This window comes from Schistocerca cancellata, chromosome 1, assembly GCF_023864275.1.
Source record: "Schistocerca cancellata isolate TAMUIC-IGC-003103 chromosome 1, iqSchCanc2.1, whole genome shotgun sequence".
Taxonomy (NCBI): Eukaryota; Metazoa; Arthropoda; class Insecta; order Orthoptera; family Acrididae; genus Schistocerca; species Schistocerca cancellata.
In genome coordinates this window covers 1,069,070,629-1,069,085,416 of record NC_064626.1, presented here as the reverse complement: position 1 = coordinate 1,069,085,416, position 14,788 = coordinate 1,069,070,629, and the positions used below count along the sequence as shown (strand labels likewise).

Below are 14,788 nucleotides of genomic sequence, written 5' to 3'. Positions count from 1 at the left end.
TTTATGTGTCTCATTTCCTAATCTAATTACCTCAGCATTCACCCGACTTAATTCGACTACATTCCATTATCCTCGTTTTGCTTTTGTTGATGTTCATCTTATATCCTCCTTTCAAGACACTGTCCATTCCGTTCAACTGCTCTTCCAAGTCCTTTGCTGTCTCTGACAGAATTACAATGTCATCGGTGAACCTCAAAGTTTTTATTTCTTCTCCATGGATTTTAATACCTACTCTGAATTTTTCTTTTGTTTCCTTCACTGCTTGCTCAATATACAGATTGAATAACATTGACTCTTATAACTAGGCCACAACCCTGTCTCACTCCTTTCCCAACCACTGCTTCCCTTTCATGCCCCTCGACTCTTATAACTGCCATCTGGTTTCTGTACAAATTGTAAATAGCCTTTCGCTCTGTGTATTTCACCCCTGCCACCTTCAGAATTTGAAAGTGAGTATTCCACTCGACATTGTCAAAATCTTTCTCTAAGTCTACAAATGCTAGGAATGTAGGTTTGCCTTTCCTTAATCTAGCTTCTAAGATAAGTCATAGGGTCAGTATTGCCTCACGTGTTCAAATATTTCTACAGAATCCAAACTGATCTTCCCCAAGGTTGGCTTCTACCACTTTTTCCATTTGTCTGTAAAGAATCCAGGTTAGTATTTTGCAGCTGTGACTTATTAAACTGATTGTTCGGTAATTTTCACATCTGTCAACACCCGCTTTCTTTCGGATTGGAATAATTATATTCTTCTTGAAGTCAGAGGGTATTTCGCCTGTCTCATACATCTTGCTCACCAGGTGGTAGAGTTTTGTCAGGACTGGCTCTCCCAAGGCTGTCAGTAGTTCTAATGGAATGTTGTCTACTCCCGGGGCCTTGTTTCAACTCAGGTCTTTCAGTGCTCTGTCAAACTCTTCACGCAGTGTCATATCTCCCATTTCATCTTCATTTACATCTTCTTCTATTTCCATAATATTGTCCTCCAGTACGTTGCCCTTGTATAGACGCTCTATATACTCCTTCCACCTTTCTGCTTTCCCTTCTTTGCTTAGAACTGGATTTCCATCTGAGCTCTTGATATTCATACAAGTGGTTCTCTTTTCTCCAAAGGTCTCTTTGATTTTCCTGCAGGCTGTATCTATCTTATCCCTAGTGAGATATGCCCCTACATCCTTACATTTGTCCTCTAGCCATACCTGCTTAGTCATTTTGCACTTCCTGTCGATCTATTTTTGAGACGTTTGTATTCCTTTTTGACTGCTTCATTTACTGCATTTCTATATTTTCTCCTTTCATCAATTAAATTCAATATTTCTTCTGTTACCCAAGGATTTCTACTAGCCCTCGTCTTTTTACCTACTTGATCCTCTGCTGTCTTCACTACTTCATCCCTGAAAGCTACCCATTCTTCTTCTACTGTATTTCTTTCACCCATTCTTGTCAATTGTTCCCCTATGCTCTCCCTGAAACTCTGTACAACCTCTGGTTTAGTCAGTTTATCCAGGTCCCATTTCCTTAAATTCCCACCTTTTTTCAGTTTCTTCAGTTTTTCTCTACAGTTCATAACCAATAGATTGTGGTCAGAGTCCATATTTGCCCCTGGAAATGTCTTACAATTTAAAACCTGGTTCCTGAATCTCTGTCTTACAATTATATAATCTATCTGAAACCTATCAGTATCTCCAGGCTTCTTCCATGTATACAACCTTCTTTCATGACTCTTGAACCAAGTGTTAACTATGATTAAGTTGAGTTCTGTACAAAATTCTACCAGCGGCTTCCTCTTTCATTTCTTACCCCCAATCCATATTCACCTACTACGTTTCCATCTCTCCCTTTTCCTACTGCCAAATTCCAGTCACCCATGACTATTAAATTTTTGTCTCCCTTCACTGAATAATTTGTTTTATTTTATCATACATTTCTTCAATTTCTTCGTCATCTGCAGAGCTAGTTGGCATATAAACTTGTACTGCTGTGGTAGGCATGGGCTTTGTATCTATCTTGGCCACAATAATGCGGTCACTATGCTGTTTGTAGTAGCTTACCCGCATTCCTATTTTCCTAATCATTATTAAGCCTACACCTGCATTACCCCTATTTGATTTTGTCTTTATAACCCTGTAGTCACCTGACCAGAAGTCTTGTTCCTCCTGCCACCGAACTTCACTAATTCCCACTATATCTAACTTTAACCTATCCATTTCCCTTTTTAAATTCTCTAATCTACCTGCCCGATTAAGGGATCTGACATTCCACGCTCCAATCAGTAGAACGCCAGTTTTCTTTATCCTGATAACAACATCCTCTTGAGTAGTCCCCGCCCAGAGATCCGAATGGGGGACTATTTTAGCCCCGGAATATTTTACCCAAGAGGACGCCATCATCATTTAACCACACAGTAAAGCTGCATGCCCTCGGGAAAAATTATATATATTATACAATGATGAGGTCCAAATGTATACTCTCAAAAATTTCTTCCTTAAATTAAGACCTATGTTTAATATTAGGGGTCTTCTCTTGGACTGGTAAGATCTTTTTGCCTTGCTTCATCTGTCATAGGATGTTTTGCTTCCAAGTTACCAGAATTCCTTAATTTCATCTACTCACTGACCACCAATTTTGATCATAAATTTCTTGCAGGTCAACAAGTGCTGCAAAAGTGTCTTGATTTTCACTCACTCTTGCTTCCTTCATCAAGCACAATGTCAGGACTGCTTCTCTGGTGCCTTTAACTTACCCAAGGCCAAACTGATTGTCATCTAAGAGAGCCTCGATTTTCTTTTCCGTTCTTCTGTATATTATTCTCATCAGCAACATGGACGCATGACATGGTAAGCTGATTGAGCAATAGTTCTTGCACTTATCAGCTTTTGCTATCTTCAGAAGTGTATTGATGATATTTTTCAGAAACCCTGATGGTATGCCACCAGTCTCATAGATTCTACATACTAACTTTGTTTTGGTGCCATTTCTCCCAATGATTTTAGAAATTCTGATGGAATGGTATCTATACTTTCCACCTTATTTGATCTTAAGACTTCCAAAGCTCTTTCAAATTCTGACTCTAATGCTGGACACCCTCTCTCTTCCCTGTCATTTCCTGTTATCATAGGGGCCTTCAGAGTACTCTTTCCATCCATCCACTCTTTCCTCTGCATTTAACAGTGGAATCCCCATTGGACTCTTAACGGAGCCACCCATTCTTTGTATTTCAACACTGATTGTTTTGAATTTTCTATATGCTGAATAGTCCTTCTGACGAATATTTCTCTTTCTGTTTCTTGCATTCTTTTTCTGTTTCTTGTCTTTTTTTTACTGTTATTTTGCCTTGGCTTCCCCGCACTACCTATTTATTTCATTCCTAAGTGATTTATACTGCTACATCCCTGTCTTTCCCTGAACATTTTTGTACATCATTCTTTCATAGGTAAATTGAAGTACTACTTCTGTTACCCAAGGTTTCTTTGTAGTTACTTTTCTTGTGCCTACATTTGTTGTTCCAACACCGGTGACTGCTGTTTTTAGAAATGTTCACTTCTTGTCAACTGAACTGCTTACTGCATTGCTCCTTATCATAATAGCCTCACATTTGATAAATTTATACATCTACACAAACATACTGTAAGTCACACTTAAGTGCTTGGCAAAGGGTTCATCAAACCATCTTCACAACAATTCTCTATTATTCCAATCTCAAACAGCATGTGGGAGAAACAAACACCTATATCTTTCTGTGACAGCTCTGAATTCCTTTATTTTATTATGATGGTCATTTCTCCCTATGTAAACTGGCACAAATAAAATATTTTCACATTCCAAGGAGAAAATTGGTGATTGAAATTTTTGATTCTGCTGCAAAAAAAAAAGCACCTTTGCTTTAATGGTGTCCACCCCAAATCCTGAATCATGTCAGTGATACTCTATCCCCTATTTCGCATAATAGAAAACATGCTGCACTTCTTTGAACTTTCTCAATGTATCCTGTAAATCCTATCTGGTAAGAACCCTCAAACTGTGCAGGAGTACTCCAAAAGAGGATGGACAAGTGTAGTGGGGGCAGTCGCTTTAGTAGATCTGTTACATTTTCGAAGTGTTCTGCCAATAAAATGGAGTCTTTGGTTTGCCTTCCCCCACAACATTTTCTATGTGTTCTTTGCAATTTAAATTGTTTATAATAGCAATTCCTAGATATTTAGTTGAATGAACGGCCTTTAGATTTGACTGATTTAATGTGTAACTGAAGTTTAACAGCTTCCTTTTAGTACTCACGTGAATTACCTCACAATTTTCATTATTTAGGGTCAACTGCCCATTGTCACACCATTCAGATATCTTTTCTAAATTGTTTTGCAATTCATTGTGATTTTCAGATGAGTTTACTAGACAATAAACAACAGTATAATCTGCAAACAACCTAAGACGGCTGTTCAGATTGTCTGCTAAATCGTTTATATAGATTAGGAACAGCAGATGGCCTGTAACACTACCTTGCGTAATGCCAGAAATCACTTCTGTTTTACTCGAGAACTTTCTGTCAGTTACTACAAACTGTGACCTCTCTGACAGGAAATCACGAATCCAGTCACATAATTGAGACGATATTCCAAAAGCATGCCATTTCACTAAATGCTGCTTTGTGGTACAGTGTCAACAGCCTTTTGGAAATCTAGAAATATGGAATCAATATGAAATGCCTTGTCAAAAGTGCTGAGTACTTTATGTGTGTATAGAGCATGCAGAGAAGGCATTGACTGTGGTTTGCCACTAGCATACTTTACATATGACTAGAATCTCTTTGGATTTTCTGCCAGGTTTTGAGACAAAGTTTCACTGTGAAAACTACTATAAGCATCTTGCATTGATGTCTGTGCTAAATTTCAAGCTTCTGTAAAAGATTGCCTATCTTGGAGATTTTGCATTCGTTTGAATTTGGCAAGCTTTTTTCATTGTTTCTGCAACAGTGTTCTGACCCATTTTGTGTACCAAGGGGGATAAGCTCCATCGTTTGTTAATTTATTTGATAAAAATCTTTCAATTGCTGTCAATACTATTTCTCTGAATTCAAGCCATATCTGATCAACACTTACACTGTTAATTTTGAAGGAGAGGGGACTGTCTCTTGGGATGGTGTAAAGTGATGTTTTATCTGTTTTTTTGAAAAGGTATATTTTTAGTTTATTTATGGAGGTTTTGGGAGTTACAGTATTCAATCTCGCTATGACAGTCCCTATGTTCACTAATCCCACTAATCCTGTATCTGGTTTGATGCTCATTATTAGCTCAGGATTATTTGTTGCTAAGAGCTCAAGTGTGTTTTCACAACAGTTTAATATTCGCATGTGTTCATGAATTAACTGCTCAAAATAATTTCCATACAACGCATTTAGCACAATTTTAGATGATGTTTTATGCGTACCTCCAGATTTATACATGTATTTTTGCTAACATACCAAGTTAAATTAAAGTCACCACCAACTATAACTGTATGTGTTGGGTGTATGTTTGAAATTAAACTGAAGTTTTCTTTGAATCTTTCAGCAACTGCGTCATCTGGGTCGGGAGGTCAGTAAAAAGGTCAAATTACTATTTTATTATGGTTGTAAAGAATGACTGCTGCCTATACTGACTCACAGGAACTATCTGCTTCAATATCGCTACAACATTAACTACTTCTAACATCAATGAACACGCCATCACCAACTGTGCTTACCCTATCCTTTCGGAACACTGTTAAATTCTTCATAAAATTTTAAGCTGGACTTATCTCTGGCTTTAGCCACCAACTAGTGCCTATAACGATTTGAGCATTGCTGCTTTCTATTAGCGTTTGGAGCACTGGTACTTTCCCAAAACAACTATGACAATTTACAACTGTTATACCAATGGTTTCTATATCTGTGTTCTTCCTATATTCACCCAGCACCCTCTGAGACTGAAGCCCTTTTTGTATTTCCCTGAGACCCTCTAATTTAAAAAAAAACACTCAGTCCACACCACACAGCCCTTGCTACCCATGCAGCCGCCTCCTACTAGTAGTCAACTTCTGATAAATTCAGTGGAACCCAAAAACCAACCACCCCATGGCGCAAGTCAAGGAATTTGCAGCCCACACGGTCACAGAACCATCTGAGCCTCTGACTCAGACCCTCCACTCGGCTCTTCGGCTCTGTAGCAGAGTTTCGCAATTGGTCCTGTTTACTATGCTGCAAATTGTGAGCCCTGGTTTCATCTTGCAACCAAGACTGGCAGCCAGCAGTTCTGATAGCTGCTTGAAACCAGAGAGAATCTCTTCTGATCCAAAGTAAGACACATCATTAGTACCGACGTGAGCCACCAACTGCAGTTGGCTGCGCCCTGTGATCTTCATGGCATCTGGAAGGACCGTTTCCACACCTGGAATGACTCCACCCAGCATGCACCCAGAGTACACATCGGCTTTCTTACTCCTTGGCAGCAATCTTCCTAAGGGGCCTCACAATGTACCTATGCTGCAGCTGCCACCTACCAATAATCCCAACCTCCTGATAGCCCAGATCTTGCAGGCTGAGAGTTTCCCTCTGAAACAGGACAAGCAACTGCATCTGGCTGAGGGACAGTGTCAGACACAGACACCACCTGGAAGCTGTTTGTCAGACTAACTGGAGAGGCCCTATGTGCAACCCCTGGGAGGTCTTTTGCCGCCTGCCACACCCTGAAGTGGCCTCCCACTTGACCTTGGGTGAATGTTCAACCTCAGTGCGAACAGTTACTGGGCTTGCCACCAGTGCGGACAGATTGGCGAACTCAAGACTTCAAATGCATCTCATCCTTTCTTAGTACTTCAGTATGCCATTTCCTTGTACACTGATTCTTCCATACGATTCTCTTAAACTTCAGCCTACTCTTTATCATTAGTAAATTGTGATCTGAGTCTAATTCTGCTCATGGGTATGCTTCATAAATGAATATCTGGGTTGGGTTGTTTGGGGAAGGAGACCAGACAGCGAGGTCATCAGTCTCATCGGATTTGGGAGGGATGGGGAAGGAAGTCGGCCACACCCTTTCAGAGGAACCATCGCGGCACTTGCCTGAAGCGATTTAGGGAAATCACGGAAAACCTAAATCAGGATGGCCGGATGTGGGATTGAACCATCATCCTTCCGAATGCGAGTCCAGTGTCTAACCACTGCGCCACCTCGCTCAGTAAAATGAACATCTGATTTCAGAACCCCTGCCTGATGATGATTTAATCCAGTTGTAATCTTCTCGTGTCTCTGGGCCTTTTCCACATATACTTCAGGCTTTTGTCATTTTTAACAGTGAACTTGCTATTACTAACTGAAATCTACTGCAGAACTCAGTTTTTCTCCTCTCTCATCCCTACTACGAAGCTCATATTCTCTTCTATTCCTTCCTCTAGAACAGTATCCCAGTCTCCGAAGATTATTGGAGTTTTATCCCCCTTTAGATACTGAATTATCCATTTAATAGCCTCACACACTTTCTGTATCACATCATATTCTGCTTGTGACTTCAGCATAAGTACCTGAACTATTGTTGTCAGCAATGATTTGCTGTTGAATCAGCTGAGAACAACCCTACCACTGAACTGCTCACAACGACGTGCAGTTTGCCACACCTTCTTACTCATAATGAAGCCAGCTCTTGTTATATCAGTTTCTCCTGCTGTTGATATTCATCAGACCAGAAATGCTCATCATCTTTCCATTTCACTTCCCTGATCCCCCACTATATTAAGACTGAGCCTTAGCATTTCGCTTTTCATGTCTTCCAGCTTCCTTACCACATTCAAATTTCTCACACACCATAGAATGTTGCCCTTTCATTGGTTATTCAATCTTCTTCTCATGGTCACCTCCCCCTTGGCAGTCTCTTCCTGGAGATCAGAATGGGGGACTAATCCAGAACCTTCTGCCAATAGAGGGATCATCATCACACTTTTTCAATTACAGGCCACGTGACTTGCGGATACACTTTACACACCTTTAATGCAATGGTTTCCACTGTCTTCTGCATGCTCAGGCCACTGGCCATTGCTGATTCATCCACCTTTAGTGGCAGTTTCCATCCCAAGAGCAAGAGAGTACCCTGAAATTCTGTCCACTCTTCTGCACTCTTTGAAGTCACATATATAAACAAACACTGGCTAAAATAGATACAATCATGTACTACTATGATTCAAGAGTTTTAAATGATAAGTAAGTTTTGCATAATTATTGATAAAAGAGGTGGAACATGCATATATGTAAGGGCATGACTTCATTCCAAAGAAATTAAATATAAAAATGTGAGGAAAAATGTTTTGGATAGTGAATCTTTGAGTTACTTAAAATGATCATGTGTGTGTGTGTGTGTGTGTGTGTGTGTGTGTGTGTGTGTGTGTGTCATTATCAGGTAATTTTACTATTTTCCTGCAAAGCCTTGAAATGCCGCTAAATTAACTTAAATATCAGCTGCAGGATACAACTGTTCTTCGACATTTTAATCATAAAACTATCTGTATTGAACAACCGATCAACTGGTTCTTGTCTTATGACAGGAACTGTACATGAAGACGCTACATGAATAAATGGGTCTGAAACAACAATTGATGAATTATATGTCAACGAGAACAAATGATAGTATATCACTGTAATAACAGACACTGAGTTCTCTGACTATAGGGCAGTCACACTGAGTTTAAATATTATATGCAATAAGAATCCAGTGATCAGTGATAAATAGGGAGAGAGAAAATTTAGTAATAATAGCAGCATATGGATTTTTAATCACAGACTGAAAAATATAAATTAGACCATGGAATCAGGCTGTGATGTAGATAAAAAAAAGATCATTTCTTGAAATGTTATAAGGACTGTTATGATGCTCCAATTTCAATTCAATACACTGGTCTAAACTAAAATTAATGCAAACACTTGGGTACCCCAGTGAATAAGAAAATCAGGTGACACCATAACAAAAAATAAACAAACGTGCCAGTAATACTGACATGTTGAAATTAAATGTGAAATTTACAGAAAACTGTATAAGAAAGTTAAAACAGCAGCTGGAAAGCTTGATAATGATTCATATATCAGGAAAGATAGTAATAAAAAAAAATCAACCTGGGAAGTAACATAGTAGATAAGAATATAGACCAAAAAGTTATTAGTAGAATTGAAGGTAAGGACTCACTGTAGATAGCCAAGACATTCAACAATTATTACATAAATATAGCAATAAACAAAGTTCAAAATAAATGTAGTTCCAACACAAATGACTCACTCTATCCTACAACTGTATTGAAGGTACAAGATGCTATAATCACACTTAAAATAAAAAATAAAATGTCATGGGGCAGTGGTTAGATTCCAGGCAAGTCATAAAACAACAGTGTAAGAAACACAGATTTCCATCTTGCCAGTACCATTTATGTTTTGTTTATTATAGGAATCATACCAGAAAAACAAAAAAATAAAAGCCAATTACTGGTTAATGAAGAACATAGATTTTGAGAAAAATAAGTCATATGACATAGCTATCTATCACTTTTTACAAATGGTCATAAATTTCATAGATAACAATGATTTAAATTGTGGTCTGCTTAGATCCATGTAAGACATTTGATGTCACTGACCATAAACTGAGGCTAGGGAAACTATATTGCTATCAGATTTGTGGAGTGGTACACAGCTGGTTCAAATACCATCCATTTGGTTGATATGGGATCAGATAGAATGTACAGATATACATTGTCCAGTCATATTAATGTGACCACCTTTCAAAAGCCTGAATAACCACATTTTAAAGTGTGAACCAAAGTGAACCATGTATGAAGAGAGTCAATGAGGTTCTGGAAGGTACAGAAAGAAACGTGGGGCCACGCCAACTCCAGTGCCATGGCCAGCTGTGCTAGGTTTCTCGACTAGGTATCCATGGGACAAACACCCCAATCAAGGTTGTCACACATATTCTCAAGTTTAAATCCAAGGAGTTTGGTGGCCTGGAGTGAATGGTTAACTCATCCTGCTGCTCTTCAAACAATGCACCTACACTGCCAGCTGTGTGACACTTTGCATTGTCCTGCTGGTACATGCCATGGTTCAGTATCCTTTTCAACATGACAGGAAATGATCGACTGCTACTCTCAACATATAGGAGGCACCGAGTCAAGACTACCGAGTCAAGACTACCAAGTCAAGACTACCAAGTCAAGACTACCAAGTCAAGACTACTAAAATATTTAGCTCTCAGAGAAAGTACTACTCCCAAAATAGAAAACACACATCTTCACACCATTACACTCATGGCCACCATATCTCAGCACTGGAGCCTGACCTTTTTTTTTTTTATTGAATTTAAAATTATGACCCTATCATGTATCTAATATGGTTTCTGAAGACACATCAGGAATTTTCTGGTGAACAGTCAAGTGCATGATGATGAAACAAGAAAAAGACTTGATGTTCACATAGAAATAAACACAAAAACCATTTACTACAAAAGTGTTATTTATTAGGCAAATATTCTATACAGTGCATTACCAGAGGAAATACAAAACTATCAGAGTTCCACATTAAAAAAAACTCAAAAAATGTTAATTAGCAATCGTGTTGTGGTATCAAGGAATACATGAAGCCTCAGTATTCAAAGCAGAGTGGCTTATTTGCTTCATCATAGGGAACTGAAGTGCTTATTTTAAAAATTACTGTATTTGCGAAAATATAATAAAACTTCTTTTATTATGCTAATTTATATTTTGATTGTTGTTAAATGTATGGCTTCATGTAGCACATAAGAACATTTTATTTATTAATATATAGGCCTAATCATAAAAGTGTTTCCTATATCAAAGAACACTGTAAAACATTAGGAACCAACTGGTGTTAAGATGCTGACCTTATATTTGGGAGGACGGAGCTTGGTCTGTCTGGCCATCCTGATTTAAGGTTTCCTAAGTCACTTCAGGCAAATGTTCGTATGGCTCTTTAACCAAAGTCATTGCCTACCACCTGTCCTATACTCTTAAAGCATACTTACATGTTGTATTCTATGTTTATGCATATTTTGGAGCTACGTATTGTTATTTTATTATAATGACATATCCATATCATCACTGGATAAAGGAATGTATAAATGGGTGCGATAAATAAATGTAGTATCACCTATAACAAATCCTGTATTATTATGCTAATAAACTGAACTGGATTGAATCACAGGCTGTGTAGCTCTCTTATGAATACCTTCAATCTCTTCAATGATTGCTAAATGACAAGGACCACAAACAAATAACCAATACAGCACTTCTTTCACACATTGGATTACCTGTGCCTTCTCAGAAAGCACTTACAAAAATCCAGGTGGTTTCAAACTGGTCATCCCTACTTCTCCTCTACAATAGGATAATTTTTTCAAGCACTAAAATGATCCAACATTTCTTACACTGCATACAACATGTCTGTACAGAACTTTCAATGTATTAACTGAATACTAATTGGCTAATGACTACTCCCACTGGAGATAAAAGGACTAGATATAATCACTAAAAAGCTGCCAAAGAAGACAGCCTTTTCTGAACAATTGTAATTTTGGACTAAACTCCAAAAGTATGAGTGTTCCCCTAATTGTCTGCTGTCTTTTGTTCTACACACAGTAATATACAAACTCATGCCCAAAATTTAATGGATTATTCATTACGCTTCGAGAAGTTGAAAATGCATACAAAATCATGTTCTGCAAATAATAACAACAATAATAAATATGACATAACAATGTGTTAACTACAAATCAGTAATAATGAGCAGGAGGTAGGGGTGCTGATGGCTATGAATTACTCTTGCTAGCATAAAATCTTATGTGTTGGCAATCTAGACATGCTGACCCAATAATTACCATTTGATGAAGGAAGAAATAAAAGGAATCACAACAAAAGCCACCAGATCTAATGCACATACCACAAACCAAACAAAAGTGTAGGTTTTGGCCTTCAACACAAGCAGAGCATACCAAGGAATCCCCTACAAGAGTTTCACTGCTATTATTATAGGGAAGCATTAAAAGACAGTACTCAATACAATTTCTCAAAACTGCCCAGAAAGTGTAGCTGTGTAACACTGAACATTACGAAATAAATATAAAAGCATTGGTATTCTAAAGAGGCAACATTTTTAGCTAAACTTAGTAATCAGTCATATAATCGTCAGAAAAGGAAATTGTTAGAAATGAAGTTCCAAAGTGCGATATCATATCATTCCTCTTGCAAAAGCTATGAAATAAATGATCCACGCATATGACACTCAAACTGTTTAAGGTCAACAGGCCTCGAAATTTCATCAACATCTCAGTGCACGAACGTAATTAGCTATGAAATAATTTCACATTACTGGCAGAAAAATCGTGAAACTCAACACTGCTTGTATACTGTGAGAGGAAACCATTCTTCTTTGTAATACCGATCAGTTACTGATCATTTTTCGTTCTGTAAGCTACTTATAACTATCAGTATAAGGAAGTGAAGAATTTTAACATAATAATAAATGTAAAGGGACTATATTAAAAATTCTTTTTCTTTTAATTAAAGATATTTACGACTTTTGAGGTTATTAAAACGCCCTTATGACTGCCGAAATGTTGAGAAGAACTCAAAACTGAGATAAGGAATATCAGCTGTGTTCAACACCTATCTTAGATCTTTATTCGTACATTCATAGTAAATTGCTTAGGAGAACCGCTACACCATAGCTCAAGATTCCTTTCTGCAGTCAGCTGGCCTACTTTGGCAAGACATCGGTACGGCAAGTGGCAGAAAACATTACGTGGGCGTAGTGAACTTACGGCAGCCATGGCAGAAAGACCTATTTTAAATATAGATTTATATGATTTCATTCAAAAGTCATAAATTCGAGTCAAAGAAGCAATCTGTGCAACTGACGCACAATTGTACGAGTGTTACATAGTCTGACAGGTAGGATAACTGACAGGTCGCCGAAGACGCTAATGTACTTGTCAAACACACAAAATTTTGTACAAAATTGGTGTGATGCAGAGCTCCACTCACCAAAGTACACGGGTTTTCCACATTTATGGCACTTCCACATGATCCACAAAATAAAAATAAACTTCACCGAATGACATTACAACTAAAAACAAGCATCATTAGACAACTATGATTGTTTACAATTAAGGTAATATGCAAAGATAATGCTGTGGCAAAGATTGTAACATGTTGCGTATGAGAACAAAGTCGCAGCACCGAGATGAAATTTAGCAATTTCTAAACCTCATGTGATTTGAATTATTGGTTCATAGATCTCAATGCCTTATTTTGTAAGCCCAATGCTTCTCAGGGCAAGAATTAAAAACGGAATACCAAATTTTTGCTATTTCATTCTTCCCACACAGCGACGGACACTTAGCAACCGTATCAATGCACATCAGCCTACACAATTAAAAAAAAAGAATATTTACGAATATTTACAATATTAATTGAGGTTTACATGAGATTTAAATATACAAAATACGATGATATTGATGGTCAAGCTATTCATGACATGAGGCTGCGTAATACTGATGAGTTATTTACTGTACTAATAAACCAAGACCGACAGGTCGATGACGGCAGGGAAACCTTGTAATAGAGGCAACAACAGCTCCATGCAGGTCATTTCTAATGGTTGTTATAGATGTATGCTATGGGATTTGTATTTTACAAAATGAAAAACGGAGATGTCGGTACAAGACGAGTAGATTGTCGTTCGACAATTTAATCCTGCATGTATGTCAAAACGGCAAACTGGGCTACACGGTAAAATCTCCCGTGCAACCAGGGACTTAACATCGAGGTCATCAGTCCCCTAGAACTTAGAACTATTTAAACCTAACTAACGTAAGGACATCACACAGATCCATCCCGAGACAGGATTCGAACCTGCGATCGTAGCGATCGCGCGGTTCCAGACTGAAGCGCCTAGAACCGCTCGGTCACAACGCCCGGCGGTCACAGGAGAGACGGCGAAGAAAAATAGCAGGTTCTGAGAATACAAGCTAACAACTCAACATTAATCTGCAAGCAAAAGTACCTACAAGTTATACCATAATTATGCACGAACAGATAGGCAGGGAAGATACAAAACATAGAAAGCATAACTCTGAGAATAAACAAAACCATAACACAAATATAAAACACAAAGCCTCTGGTGTTTGATGCGAAATGTTTGACAGTGCAACATTTGTGCAAGCACACGCACACGGCGCGTATGACACAACACTACTTAACGGCAGACGGTCGCTGCGTCAGTAGTCCACCCCTGTGGAAGCGGAGCGCAATCCAGACAGAGGGCCGGAAAATGAAAACGTTGCCGGGTCTTGTGTTTTCTGCTGGTGTTCCGTGTCTGAAGGGATGGGGAGGACGGATCTTGGTTACATAGTCTCTGAGTTGGACAAAGTCTGTTGATCTTCATCCAGAGGTGGCAGAGTGTTGAGTCCACAAATTCACTTGGTAGAAGCAATGTATCGCCATACGCTAGTTCAACCAATGAAACATCTAAGTCCTGAGGCCCAGCAGTACCAGGGAAGGGCCTTAGTCCACTTTGTGCCGTGGCACATCACTGCTGCCTTAAGTGAGTGGTGGCATCTCTCTCAGTCATCTCGTCGCTGGTCGGTTGGTAGGTCAACGTTTCGTGGTTGACTGTGACGCAATATTTAGAGTTGGGCGAACAGAACGGAATCAAATTGCCGCCCATGGTCCATCGTGATGTTCAGTGGACAGCTGAATCGTGATATCCAGTGCAGCACAAAAATGAAGGCT

At 38.6% G+C, this 14,788-nt stretch overlaps 1 protein-coding gene across 3 annotated transcripts in view; it reads right to left on the bottom strand.

Annotated features, from left to right (window-relative positions):
* The window catches only part of LOC126090739 (uncharacterized), an 81,630-nt gene extending 68,464 nt beyond the window's left edge, over nucleotides 1-13,166 (bottom strand). For all 3 annotated transcript variants that reach the window (XM_049907008.1, XM_049907009.1, XM_049907011.1), the window contains exon 1: nucleotides 13,040-13,166. In XM_049907008.1, coding sequence (XP_049762965.1) covers nucleotides 13,040-13,079 — 40 coding nt within the window. In that variant the 5' untranslated portion in view covers nucleotides 13,080-13,166. The remainder of the gene's footprint in view (nucleotides 1-13,039) is intronic.
* Between the last annotated feature and the right edge of the window lie 1,622 nt (nucleotides 13,167-14,788).